Source organism: Staurois parvus, unplaced genomic scaffold, assembly GCF_062004578.1.
Source record: "Staurois parvus isolate SC_StPar_1 unplaced genomic scaffold, SC_StPar_1.0 ptg000029l, whole genome shotgun sequence".
NCBI classification, from domain to species: Eukaryota; Metazoa; Chordata; class Amphibia; order Anura; family Ranidae; genus Staurois; species Staurois parvus.
Window position 1 is genome coordinate 4,588,253 of NW_028317825.1, and position 15,029 is coordinate 4,603,281.

A 15,029-nucleotide genomic window follows, 5' to 3' on the forward strand; every position below is an offset into this window, starting at 1 on the left:
AATAAAGGCATGCTTAGTTTCCTGTGAATCCCCATATAGTTCATTCTATATTTATAAGGAAACAGCCTTATTTGCTCATGTAATTGATTGGAAAGGAAAATAAATAAATAAACATACCCTACTTACCTGCTCTGTGCAATAGTTTTGTACAGAGCAACCCTTCTAAGGTCTTCTGGGGGGCACTGTACATTCTTTAGGCAAGGAGCCTTTAATAACTTTGGAGGAATACAGTGCACCCTCTAGTGGCTAATCTACAAATCTTCACTTAAAATACAATAATAACAACTGCAAGAGCAAACAAGTAAATAATTATTATTATTATTATTATTATTATAATACAGGATTTATATAGCGCCAACAGTTTGCGCAGTGCTTTACAATATAAGGGAGACAGTACAATTACAATACATTTCAGTACAGAAGGAACAGGAGGGCGAATAATGAAAGTCATGTTCAAATTACTTTCAGTTAACCACATGCCGCCTAGCCACTGTAGAAATACGGCAGCAGGGTGGCACGGCGCGCTGCCGCCCTACCTGTCCCGCCGATCACAGCCGTGGATGTCAGTTGCCAGGTCACAGCCGGTCGTTACTGGCTATGTCCTGGCGATCGGCGGCAATCGCTGACAGCACAGCTGCAGTAGCTCTGCTCTCTGTCAGTTCCCTGACAGCTCCAGGACACGCTGATCGGGACAGAAGAGTTTCTCTCTCCTGATCAGCGGTGTTCCCTGCAGTACACCCCCCTGGCCCCTAGTAAAAATCTCCCCTCACACAGTTAACCCTTTCCCTGAATAATAATATTAACCCCTTCCTCCCCAGTGCCATTAGTACAGTGTCGGTGTTTTTTTTTATGCACTGATCGCTGTATTGGTGTCACTGGGGATGTCAGTGACCCCAAGTCAGTACCCCCCAATGTCAGAATGTCCGCCGCAGTCCAGCCATAAGTCGCTGATCGCCGCCATAAGTCACTGATCGCCGCCATAAGTCGCTGATCGCAGCCATTATTAGTATAAAAAAAAACTAAAAATCCCAGTATCTTTCCCGCCATTTGTAAATGCTATAACTTTCACGTAAACCAATTAATTTACACGTATTGGGTTTTTTTTATAGCAAAGACATGTCTCAGAATGCATTTTGGCAGAAATTTATGACTAAATTTGATTTTTAATTGTTTTTTTACTGGACATGTTTTATAGCAAAAAGTCCAAAATATTGTTTTTTTTCCTCAAAATTGTCAGCCTTTTTTTTTATAGCGCAAAAAATAAAACCGCACAGGCAATCAAATACCACCGAAAGAAAGCTCAATTTGTGGGAAACAAAGGATGTAAATTTCATTTATGTACCGTTTTGCATGACCGCGCAATTGGCCGTTAAACTAGCGCTGTATAGCAAAAAAATGGCGTAAATTGCAGTATCTATACCATAGTTTATAACTTTCACACAAAGCAATCAATATACATTTATTAGGATTTTTTTTACCAAAAACATGTAGCAGAATACATTTTGGCCTAAATGTATAACTAACTTTGAGTTTACTATATATTTTTTATAGCTAAAATTAAAAAATATCGTTTTTCTTCAAAATTTTTGGCCTTTTTTTGTTTATAGCGTGAAAAATAAAAAGCGCACAGGTGATCAAATACCACCAAAAGAAAGCTCTATTTGTGTGAAAAAAAGGACGTAAATTTTGTTTGGGTGCAGCATTGCATGACTGCACAATTATCAGTTGAATTAGTGCAGCGCCGAGTAGCAAAAAGAGGCCTGGTCATTAAGTGGGGTAAATCCTCAGGAGGTCAAGTGGTTAAGTCATGTAATAATATTTATGAGGAAACAGTATATATACAGTGAATTTCTTTGTTGTAAAAACAATCAGGCCATGCCAAGTACTGTTATTAGTATTCTATATTTCTGGGGAACAATTGGAATCTGTGAAAGTTACCACCTTACACGGACTGACCCTTTTAGGGAGGTAATTAAACGTGCAGAAACCTTTATGAGGCAGTCAGATTTCATCTTTCACTGTTCTGTCATTAGTAAAGTGAACTGTGATTGGTTGCAGTAGGTTTAGACTTTGTACATACTCATTGTTCTGTGCACTTTTAAATACACTCTGTAGAGATGAGGCTGGATAATACTCGAGGAATCTATTAGCTATTGTTTTATGCATCATTGAAGCCAGCATCATCATTCCCAGGAGCATTTTCTGAAGATATAAGAATTAATAAAACCAATGCTTTGTTTTATGGATTGTGTATATACAGTACAGTAAAACCATGGTGAATGAAGTGATTATTCTGTTAAACACAAAGGCATGCAGCAGAAACTGTGCTGTCCTGCTTGGACTGCTTGGGCACTACCATGCAGGGAAAATTGAAACATTTAAAATTCATTCAGTTATGGTCATTTGTAGCATGAAAACCTCGATCCTAGAAGATCTTGATAAATGTATCACTTACTTCATAAGTGGTAAATGTATCCCCTAAATTATAACAGCTTTAAAAGGGGATTGAACATAGTAGAAAACCACTTTCCGGTTCCTCCTTTGTGATAATGATATTTCTCTTTCAATACATTTTTATTGAACAGTTTTAAGATAATGATATTATTTCCTTGCCAACAACAGGTAGCATTAATGTGCAGCATTAGTCATCGTAAGTACTATAGCAAGAATTCTGTTATGTATTTTTTATATACTGCATTTATAGTGTTGACATTCTAACATGTTTCAGTCATCGGAGAGCTGAAGAAGGGGGGGATTTTATGGGTCTTTCAGAAGAACATGGAGTGTCTCATCAGGGAGGGGATGCAGGCACCTCACTGGGGAAGGGGAGTACCAATGTAATTCGGTACTGAGGGAAATGCTTATTAATAATCTGATGATCATACTGAAGGTGACAGGCAAAGCTGCAGAGCTGCATATTCTGAATAACAGTGTAATCCTCTGTTTCTATTTTGCAGTGGGTTTGTAAAACACAAAAATTGGCTGAATAGAATTAGAAATATTTTAATAGTTAACCCCCTGTACTAATAGAGCTTCACTGAGTTCCAATCTTTAACTCAATCAATCTTTAACTCAATCAATTACACTAAACGCTAAATGTTCAAGGTTTAGCTAGTAGTTTCATTATATTTGGCATTTATCTTGTAAATATTAAATATATATGTATCTCTGTCTTTTCTTCATCATTTCTCTCCTGTTTTTCAGCATCCAAACCAGACTCTTCTATACAACTCCCATCTTGTGGACCTAACGGACTGAGTAACACGGTAATCACTGCAGTAACTAAATATTTCACTTACTTCTATTTATCTCTACATAATATAACCTTTTATTTCATAACTTTATAAACATTTGTGGTAAAGCAGAATTTCGTAAAAGAGAAGTATGAGGTTTCATTAAAAAAAAATTATACAAACCTTGGATCGATGCTGCATCTAGCCCCTGCTGCTTCCAAGACTGAGAATGGAGCGATCAAAGACCACTGATCACTCAGTTCTCCCCTCCACTCTGAGCAGAGAGCGGTGACTGTCAAGTCATCGGCTCTCTTCTCTGTCCCTCCAGAGCTCATTGGGAAAGGTGCGGGAGCAGCTGGCTCAGGCTATCAGTGGCTCATGGAGAGGCTAAACCAGCTGCCGGTCCATGCATCTGGGTGGATTCTGACTTTAAAGTGGTTGTAAAGGCTCAAGGTTTTTTTATCTTCATGAATTCTATACATGAAGGTAAAATAAACTTTCTCTGTGCAGCATCCCCCCCCAGCCCCCCTAATACTCACCTAAGCCCCCCTTGATCCCAGCAATGTGCGCTGGAGTATTGGCTATCCCAGAACTTCCTCTTCTCATTGGCTGAGACAACAGGGAGAGCCATTGGCTCCCGCTAGAAACAATGATAAATGAGACCTTCTCCACTTAAAATTAAAACTACAATAAAGCTGCTATCACCTGACCTGCCTCCACTAGGTAAATGGGGGGAGGTTATTGTTTTTTGTGTATTTTTTCCATCAGTAAAAGGGATCACATTTTTTATTGCTACAGATTTCACCTGTTCACTTTAATGAGCACTTTATTAGATCCAATTGGATCATTACACTGAGTGTTCCTTGTACTGTCACGTGTCACACACATTTATTTGTTTATATGCTTCTATTTATAAGTCACCATATTTTGTGTTCTTCACCTATTATTTATAGCGCTTCACCATTTTTTCTAACATTGGCTCCCGTTGCTGTCAATCACAGCCAGTGAACCAATGAGAAGAGAGAGGGGGTGGGGCTGAGCCAAAGCTCTGTGTGTGAATGGACACATGGAGTAGCGGCTGGGGAGTGCACATGCTCGGGTGCCCCCATAGCAAGCTGCTTGCTGTGGGGGCACCCAACAGCAGGGAGGGGCCTGAGAAGAGGAGGACCTGGGCTTCTCTGTGAAAAACCACTGCACAGAGCAGGTAAGTATAGACATGTTTGTTATTTAAAAAAAAAGAATTAAGCCTTTAGTATCATTTTAAAGTCAGAGTCTGGATGTCAGCTGACAGCGGTCTTTCTCCCGTTGTTGGCTGAAAATAGGTCACAGGAGTGCAGAACGAACTTCACTTCTCTGATCCATTAGAGAAGTACAGCCAAAAGCTTTGGCTATACTTCTCCTTTAAGGCAGGGTAGCAAAACAACTAATCTATACATAGAATTAATTCCCTTTTTTTTCCATTAAAGCTTGTACCGGCTTTTGAGGATCCATTCTTCCCAACTAAGAATGTTAAAATTTGATAAGTGGAAGAGGTGTAATGCTATGTCTAGGTGAATGTAATAGATGTAGACTGACCGTATGGCATGTAGCAAAATTTGAACATTACAAATTGGACAGACTGGATATTTCAACAGCCTGTACAGATTTAACAAGACAATGGATTTACATAGTTATTTGTGCTTACAAAAGTTACAAAATTATTTTATTGCCCTTCTTTACAGTATCAAACTGTCACTGATGTGGAGTTACAGTACATACACCATACATAAATTTCTGGGCAAATATTTAATAAAATGCTGTTTTAATTTAGGTATTTATTAAAGTATATAAATGCATTTTACATACAATTAGAATCTGGAACTGAATCTGTCTTAGGCCTCATGCACGTTGGGCATTTTTACAGCTGCTGTTTTTGGCTTATAGAGTTTTTTTTACTAGAGCCAGTAAACTCCCCAGCATGTTATCCTTTGTGTCCATGCACACAAAGGCTTTCATCAGCATTTTTTGGCAGGGGGTTTTCTGGCTGGAAAAAAACCCTAGAACTATAGTGGGTTCCAAGAAGAGTTTTTTAGTTGTAAAAATGCTCTAACTCTGAAAAACGCTGGAAAACGTTGGAAACCGCAAAATAATGCAGCTATCCTGCGTTTATTAGCATTTTTGAGCCTCAGGCTTTTGTTGGAATATAGCTTTGCTAAAATACGCTAAAAAACGCAAATGCTGGAAACCGCTAATGCAAAAATGCTGACGCGGCATTTCACAGCTGAAGCCTTACAATCAGTCTCCAATAATTTCCTGCACAGTATCGCTCAGACTGGGAGAGGGAGTTTCTGATTGCATAATGCTTGTAGGTCTAACATGGATATACTTACAGGTTTGGAAAAACACAGGAATGACCACATTAATATTTTACTGCTCTATCTCTCGGCAGTCACTGGGGAGGGGAGGAAGGGTGACTGAGGAACAACATCAACAGCCATTTACTTTTAATCATTCACCAAATGGGTTAATGCCATTGCTGTGATTTCGGGGGCTAAAAGAATTGTGCACTAATATGTGTAAAGTAGGACATATTTATGGTATAAATCAGTGATGCTCAGATTGTTATTTTTGCCTGCAGTTCTGTTTTATGCATATTAAATCTTGGTAATTTTTTTAATGAAAGAGATATTATTTATACAAGATACTTTATAAAACATAATTCCTAGTAAACATTTGATGCTATTAAAGTAGCACTGCTACCCTCAGACTGTGCTGTGAGAAACAATTGTTATTTTTACACCTTTTGTAAAGTCACACACAGTTCTACTTAATCAGTAAAGCAGCAAAACCCGTGGGCAAACTCTAGTAACCTACAGCTACCAGTCATATTGCAACATACTAAAGCCAAAATTCTGACTGATTGTTGTGGATTACGCAGTTTGTACATCACTTTTGGTAAAACTAAATTTGAAAGTGCCATATAAAGATCATTACAGATACATGTGAGCATCTTACTGCAAAAGACACTTGGTTCAGTAAAAGAAGGCAGTTGAGCCATGGTTTTACTACCCTCCTAAACAAGGGCTTACAGCCACTTAGGGCTGTACAGTACATGTGCTGAAGGTTTGCTTTGCAGCCATGGTAAAAATTAAAACCCTTGTTGCATTTAGAACGCAGTACTGCAGCTAAGCTCAATCCATTCAGGTGAATGGGGCTGCACTATAACCCTGTGCAATTCGGCACACCATTCAGATACCATTTTTTTGGGTTAAAAGAGGCAGTGAGGAGGTATAATGTCACTTCTTTACCACCTTTCAAAATGGCTTGCAAGGACTGCTGCATGTGAGAACAAGCCTTAAAGTATATGTAAACCCTCACCTTGTAAAACAACCCATACAATTTAAGCACTTGCTCTCCAGAGAATTTACCCCCTTTCCTGACCAGAACATTTTTTTGCCATACGGCGCTGCATTATTTTAACTGACAATTGCGCAGTCATGCAATGCTGCACCCAAATTAAATTTATGTCCCTTTTTTTCACAAATAGAGCTTTCTTTCGGTGGTATTTGATCACCTCTGCGTTTTTTATTTTTTGCACTATAAAAAAAAGACTGACAATTTTGAAAAAAAAAACAATATTTTAGAATTTTTGCTATAAGACATATCCAGTAAAAAAAAATGTAAAAATCAAATTTCTGCATAAATTTAGGCCAAAATGTATTCCGCTACATGTCTTTGCTAAAAAAAGTTTACGGTTTACGTGAAAGTTATAGCGTTTACATATGGCGGTATATATATTTTTTAATACAAGTAATGGCGGTGATCAGCGACTTATAGCGAGACTGCGGTGGGCATTCTGACACTGAGGGGGAACTAACTGCCACTGACATTCCCAGTGACACTAATACAGTGATCAGTGCTAATAAAAAGCACTGACACTGTACTAATGACTCTGGGCAGGAAGGGGTTAACATCTGTGCTGTGTGTTTTACTAGGGAAAAATGCTACTGTGTATTTCTCTGCTGTGCAGAGAAGTACACAGCAGCATGTTACTGCTGGCAGGAGAGAGACCTGTGTTGTTTACAACAGTTCTCTCCCCTGTCACTGTTCCTCAGTGATCGCTGGGTGCCGGTGGGGAATCTCCGACTGGGACCCGGTGAACGACATCTGTAGATGCCAATGGCAGGTAGGGCGGCGCACATGCCCCCTACCTGGAAATGCGTGATTTTGTGCAGCCCTGCCGCCCTGTAGCAGTAGTTCTGCTATAGTGCGGCGGGGAAGCAGTTAAAATAGAAATGAAAAGTACAATATGAATATAAGAAAAATGTGTATTCTCAGCTGCATAGAGAGGTGAGGAGGAGAAACAGCAGCACACTGATCTTTCCAATGAATGGCAGAGTGGGTGGGCGGGGGGAGCACAAGTTTGATCATTGGAGGAAAGCACACTGAGTTCCCAGCATGACCAGAAAACTGACCACGGTGTGTTCTCAGGCTTAGTGTGGTCAGTTTTTATTAGGGACTGGCAGGATCCCCGGGGATTTAACACAAAGGACACTTTCATACAAGTACATGGTACAGTTGGTACATATCAGGAATATGAAATGTTGGGTTTAACTATTCTATAAGGATTTTTATGTAGTAAATCTGCTTACTGCATCTCACACAAGTTACAAGGTTGCTCTGACACAATATCATAATGTAGTGTTGATGATATCCATGTAGGAGCAAATAGCAGGTAGAGTTTGCACACAGTTTTGATGTTCCAGAAATAATAAATAGATTAAATTGTCTGTATTTCTCCCCAGACAGGCAGTAGGTCAGAAGCTATGTCTTTTCCCGGCATTTCTGTTCCACCCATTCCATCTCCCCACACACAAAGTGGCCTTGGTTTTCACTCTCCTCCTCCTGCAATATTCCTTAGTCCTGTTTTATGTAGTTCAAGCAACATCGCAGTTTCTGATAGCACAAACTTGACGGTTCCTCCTCGGCTTCCGAAAACTGAAAGGCTTTCTCCATCATCAGTCTGTAGTAAGTACATAGTCATTGTGTTTTCAACAGCAATTTATACTTTTATTAATTAAGGTACAAATAAATTTATCAGGAGTTATTGTTAGCACACTGACAAAGTCATGGCTACGGTATGCTGCAGCGTCTACTGAGAGGCCTGACCTCTAAAACTAAGAAAAGAACAAGGGTCTCTGAGTAGTAACTGTAAGGCAGTCTATAGTCCTGACTTTTCAGCCGGCTAGCATTGGGGCCCAATAACACCATTGGCATGCTTGATGACAGTCGATAAGGCCTGCAGGCAATAGAGCTATAAAGTAGCTGTGTAGTCAGTTCATAGGGACTCAGTCATAATTATAGCAACAAGTCATGGCTGCAAGACCCTCTCACCTAACTGGTTGATACAGTAGCAGTGGTCCCTCTGGTTAGGTGTCTGTTCATTCTGGGTTGCATGGGCTGTAGCACAGCAAAGTCTTTATACTGGCAGTGGCCCCATTCCTCTGCATTCTCTGGTTTCCCCACACAGCAGTGGCTCTCTAGTGGCTCAGTCTCTGTCTCTGGGATGGTCCAGACAGCATGGTCCTCTCACTGCTTCTGTTCACACTGCACTCAGTCCCAGTGAAATTTTGTTTGGTCAGATCCTGCTCTCTCCTCCTCTGAGTCAGCAAAGAATCACAGAAGGAACTGAATGGTGAGAGCTTGCTGGCACACTTCTGTCCCCCTCTGCAGCAGCGGTGGGGGGGGGGGGGTTCTGAGCGGAGAATCCACACAGCCAGCAGGCACCCAGCTACATATATGTTCATAAAATGTTGCAGTCAAAGGATTCCTAATTTGCAGCAATTACAGCTTCACAGACTTTTGACATTCTGTCAGTTACCGAGGATATTTATGGGAAATTCAGTCCATGCCATCTTCTCGATATGTGACTGGCTTGTACAGCATGACTTTTCCCACAAAGCTCACCAGTCCATCAGAGCCAGTTCTCTAGCTTCCAAATAGGTTTTGCATAGCATAGATATTTGCCCCATTCAATGGCTGACCACATCGGATAGTATGAAATTCGAAGTGGTAGGCTTTTGCCATTATTTCTTGTACCTTACCACCATCCAAGCAGTTCTATACAGTCAAATTTCCTCAACTATGCCTGGCCGAAGTCATCAATGAATTCTTCAGCATTTTTTAATTTGCTTTATGTCCCACATATGTTCTCCTTCATCCAAACATGTCAAAATTAGACTGATTCCTACATAATATTGTTTCCAGTCATCATGTTTTTGTTTTTTTGCTTATTTTTCAAGATTTCTGTTTTTTTGCCAGTTTTCCTATATGGTGTTACCTTTAAAACTAACTGAGAGACATTACTCTGGAGAAGGATATTGACTTGATTATGGTCCTGCAAAGCTGCGCTGATCAGCATCCTGTTCCTTTCCCAGCTTGGGCTGGCTGCACACAGTGACCCATGCTGTGATATTCAGAGGAGCAGATCTCTGAAATCAGTAATATCTCATTTCACTGTACATGGTTATTAAAATAATGACAATCAGCTATCTTCACACAAGCCTTCACACAAGCTTCACATTCACACATGCTGAATCCTCTCTCACCACTGGGCCCCATAGCAGCTGCCTGGGCTGGTATGACTGTAGTAATGCTCTTGCTCCACAGAGACTTGTTTAGCAGTATGAGCCCTCATGCACACCGGACGTTTTGATGATGCTGGTAACGTTAGCTGTGTTAAGTCACATTAAAAATGTGAGTTTTTCAGCTTTTTTTACCGTTTTTGTATTAGCGTGTAGCGACGTTTTGTCGTGATTAGCAGTGTTTTTCCACATATCCATTTTATAGTGTTTTTTTTACCAAAAACGCCGGTTTGCAGAGTTTTACTGCATTTTTCAGCGTTAGAGTGTTTTTGCAGGTAAAAAACTCTTCTAGAACCCACTAGTTCTGGGTTTTTTTCCAGCCAAAAACCGCCCCTGCCAAAAAACGTTGATTACAGTCTATGTGTGCATGGACACATAGTATAACCTGCTGGGGAGTTTACTGGCTGTAGAAAAAAACATCAAAAGCCAAAAACAGCCGCTGTAAAAATGTCCAGTGTGCATGAGGACTTAGCAGGTACAGCTCAAACATATAATTACCATAGGATGCATATTTTTTAAGACCTTACCAAGTATTGCAGGATTACATTTTTTAATGCAATGGTCCCTGAGCAGCATCTTTAAATAAAAAGGCAGCACAGGCTGAAATACTCACCTTCAATATGGAACTGTCAACCCTCATAGTAGGGTGCTCTTTTTGCCATAACATTTTGTCCACATGAATAGCACCCATCGCTACTGAAATCAAAAGACTGAGGACACACCATAAATACAGGGCGTAATAGGACTGCCCCACGAGGGTGCTACACCATGGGACCTTTCATTCTCAATGTATTGATGCAGAGAGTGATCCTCTATCGATGCAAAAGTGATGATGTCAGCATCAAACAAGAAGAGGATCCAGCATGACATTTGACCAGCCTGAAGTCTTCTAAAAAACACATGACAGTGCATGAAAACGCATGTCATAACGCACATGAAAGCATGTAATACTGCAAGCATTTTCAAAGGCAAAGTGTAAATCCAGCCTTAGTATAGTGATGCACACAAAACATAAATGCGTGAAACACTGCTTTTGATTCTTAGATTGTATTATTATGTCAGCATTTGTCATTGTAATATCTGTAAATCCCCAAGGCATTTGTACAAAGCCACATGAACCACTGGCAGAGTAAAATAACCATGATATGACCATGGTTGTTCACAAACAAATAAAGACCATTTAGTTTATCTACATTTACTTGTTTCAGGTGATGATTGCAAAGACACATTAACTGTACCCTGTGCCCAAAATTCTCTTATCTGGAATAAAAGTGACAGCAAAAAGGTGAGTGCAGGAGACTATGGTGGAAGCTTACATGGTTCACGGACAATCACATCTGTGCAATCTTCATGTTTTTATAAGTCTGCCCCACTTACAGACTTCATTGAACATTTTTTGTTGCAAATCTACCAAGATCTTTTTGATAATTTTTATTTAGTGGGTAGATTTGGATGAGGTTTATATATAACTCACAGTACTGATTGTTTATATTTTCATTGATCATTTCTAGCATTGCATACTGTATATTAGGCAGCTTGTCTACAGCAGAAACCTGTACAAATCACACTTACCTTTCTAACAGGAATATGGACCTTGTTGCCACAAAGAGACTCCTCACAGAGCAACATGCTTGCTGCAAATACTGCCAATAGGCAACCACTCAGTAACTGAGCAGAGCTACAGATTTTTGGAATTACCATAGCACAGACAGTTAAAGTAGTTGTAAAGGCTTAAGGTTTTAAACTTTCTGTGTGCAGCAGCCCCCCCCCTAAAAGTTACTTGAACCCCATCCAAATCCATCGATGTGCATGAGAGTATTGGCTCTCCCCGGTCTCTCCCTCCTTATTGGCTGATACATCAGCTGTAGTTATTGGCTCCCTCTACTGTCAATCACAGCCAGCGAGCCAATGAGAGCTGGGCCAAGCAGCGATCCATGCATGAATGAACACACAAAGCAGTGGTTTGGGAGCAAGCATGCTCAGAAGCCCCCATAGCAAACTGCTTGCTGTGGGGGCACTTGGCAGGAGGGAGGGGTCTGTAGGGTCGGTGAGGAACCCAAGAAGAGGAGGAATCAGGGCTGCTGTGTGCAAAAACCATTACACAGAGCAGATAAGCATGACATGTTTGTTATATTAAAGAAACAGGCCTTTAATATCACTCTAAATTATTGCATTTAATTTTTTTTTCTAGAAATAAATATTTAGGAGAGTGATTCTGCAGCTATTTACAAAGCATTGCTACAGAATGTATGCAGAATTTTAAATAGTAGTTGCTTGACCCCCTCTATCCCATTATTCAAAGAAAAACTATCTTATGTAATTCATATGGACTGGGTGGAGACCTCCTTACAAGAAGAAACACAGGTTCATAAATTATTTGACATTTGGGAATCTTATGAACACACAAAAAGCTACAGCACAATGCTTTTGATACACTCAGTGGTATCAAACTAGATTCATGATATAATGACTCTCTAGTTGAAATCCCATTTCCAACCTAAATCACACCCTGCAATTCAATGAGCAAGACTACATATATTGCTGAATACAAATTTGCTTGCCACCCACATTATTATTATTATTATACAGTATTTATAAAGCGCCAACAGTTCGCTCAGCGCTGTACATTACAATGGGGGACAATACATGAGACAGTACAATAACAATACAATGCGATACACGAGGGGTTCGAGGACCCTGCTCCTTGGAGCTTACAATCTAGGAGGGACGGGATAGTAGTACAGGAGGAAATGGCTGTGGGGGATGGAGTGGTAGGAAGAGTGGAGGAGGGCGGCAATTAGCAGGGGGTGGGGTAGGCTTCCCTGAAGAGATGGGTTTTCAGTGTGCGCCTAAAGGAGAGGAGAGTAGGTAATAGTCTGATGGATTGGGGTAGGGAGTTCCAGAGGATGGGTGACACCCTGGAGAAGTCCTGGAGGCGGGCATGGGAGGAGGAGACCAGGGAACTAGAGAGAAGGAGGTCTTGTGAGGAGCGGAGAGTGTGTGTTGGGTGGCACTTGGATATTAGGTCGGTGATGTAGTTTGGGGCAGTATGATGGACAGCTTTGTACATTAGTGTTAGGATTTTGAATTTGATCCGTTGGGCAATCGGAAGCCAGTGGAGGGATTGGCAGAGGGGGGTGGCGGAAACAGAGCGGTTGGTAAGGTGGATGAGTCTGGCTGCCGTATTCAGGATCGACTAAAGCGGGGATATCCTGTGGCGGGGCAGGCCAATGAGGAGGGAGTTGCAGTAATTGAGTCGTGATATGATGAGGAAGTGGATGAGCTGCTTAGTGGTTTCTGGGGTTAGGAACGTGCGTATTTTGGCAATGTTGCAGAGGTGGAGTCTGCATGAGTTTGTGAGTGATTGGACTTGGGGGTGGAAGGATAGATTGGAGTCAAGTATGACACCAAGTACTCTGGCCTGCAGGGCGGGCCTGGTGGTGGCATTGTTGGACGTGATGGAGAAGTCATCCTTAATGTTACCTGCATTCTCATGCAAAATAAACAACAAAAAAGTAATGTCCTTGGATGGCCTTTGTAAATAATATCTGTAATTAGCACATTAATATAACCCTGGACAAGCCTGCTGTACTGCTATCTATGGCTTCCTTGGAGATGTTTCCCCCACTCACTGACCTGGTGTTAACGGTTTCCACTAGACATCAGGGACAAAGACATCAACAAAAAGGTAACAGGAGTTCTACTTTTCCCCTACTCTACTGCAAAAAAAAATTATTTTTTGTCTGTTTTGCTGTGGAGATTTTTTCCTAACTTCCTGTCTGGTGAAAAATCTCTCTAACGAAGCCTTGGATAGCAGATAATACCTGACAGGTTCTAATACTTACCCACTTTATTCAAATTAAAATAAACTGCGTTTGCTACACATATAGGGGCAGATTAACTAAACCTGGTGCACACAGAATCTGGTGCAGCTGTGCATGGTAACCAATCAGCTTCTAGGTGTTATTGTGAAAGCTTAATTGAACAAGCTGAAGTTAGATGCTGATTGGTTATTATGCACAGCTGCACCAGATTCTGTGAGCACCAGGTTTAGTAACTCTCCCCCATACTGTCAGGACCTGGATCACCTGCTGGTGGTACTGTGCTTTTCAGAGTGGGAGATTGTAGTTCTGGTGTCCACCAGTGGGTGACTCCCAGCAGGCAGAAGTTTCCAGTAATTGGGTCTCCACCTGATGCTGGCTGTTTGGAGGGTATTTAGTTCCTCCTCTACTAGTGCCTCTTGTGTCAGTGTTTTGCTTTGCTGCCAGATACTGTTTATCCTGTTTCTGCTCTTGATCATGCTCCTTGCCTTATAGCTTTAGCCTGAATCCTGCTGCCTTGTTCCTACTCCCCTTTGTTCCTGTACTAAGTTTTGGTCCCTGCTTCCTATATGTTCCTTGCACCACCAGTTTTACCTTTCTCTTCTGTGTTCCCGTTTGTATATATTATATATAGTTAGTTTGCTAGTTAGGCTTTCTGTTACTCTTAGGTTGCTTAGTTAGATATTTTGTCACTGGGGTTTTTGGTTCACTTATATCTTTATGTTTCCTTTTTGCTGGTGTTTGGATGGATTTTTGTTTCACTGTAAATAAATCTTATGTTAAATATATACAGTGGGGATCGAAAGTTTGGGCACCCCAGCTAAAAATTTGTATTAATGTGCATAAAGAAGCCAAGGAAAGATGGAAAAATCTCCAAAAGGCATCAAATTACAGATTAGACATTCTTATAATATGTCAACAAAAGTTAGATTTTATTTCCATCATTTACACTTTCAAAATAACAGAAAACAAAAAAATGGCGTCTGCAAAAGTTTGGGCACCCTGCAGAATTTATAGCATGCACTGCCCCCTTTGCCAAGCTGAGACCTGCCAGTGTCATGGATTGTTCTCAATCATCGTCTGGGAAGACCAGGTGATCTCAATCTCAAAGGTTTTAAATTCCCAGACTCATCTGACCTTGCACCAACAATCAGAACCATGGGTTCTTCTAAGCAGTTGTCTAGAAAACTGAAACTGAAAATAGTTGATGCTCACAAAGCTGGAGAAGGCTATAAGAAGATAGCAAAGCGTTTTCAGATGTCAATATCCTCTGTTCAGAATGTAATTAAGAAATGGCAGTCATCAGGAACAGTGAAAGTTAAAGCAAGATCTGGAAGACCAAGAAAAATATC

General features: G+C 40.7%; 1 protein-coding gene across 1 annotated transcript in view; it reads left to right on the forward strand.

The window, feature by feature from the left end:
- Positions 1-15,029, forward strand: part of MLXIPL (MLX interacting protein like) — a 146,699-nt gene that overhangs the window by 117,617 nt on the left and 14,053 nt on the right. Inside the window, exons 10-12 of the mRNA XM_089657360.1 lie at positions 3,205-3,266; positions 8,018-8,240; positions 11,065-11,141. Coding sequence (XP_089513486.1) covers positions 3,205-3,266; positions 8,018-8,240; positions 11,065-11,141 — 362 coding nt within the window. The remainder of the gene's footprint in view (positions 1-3,204; positions 3,267-8,017; positions 8,241-11,064; positions 11,142-15,029) is intronic.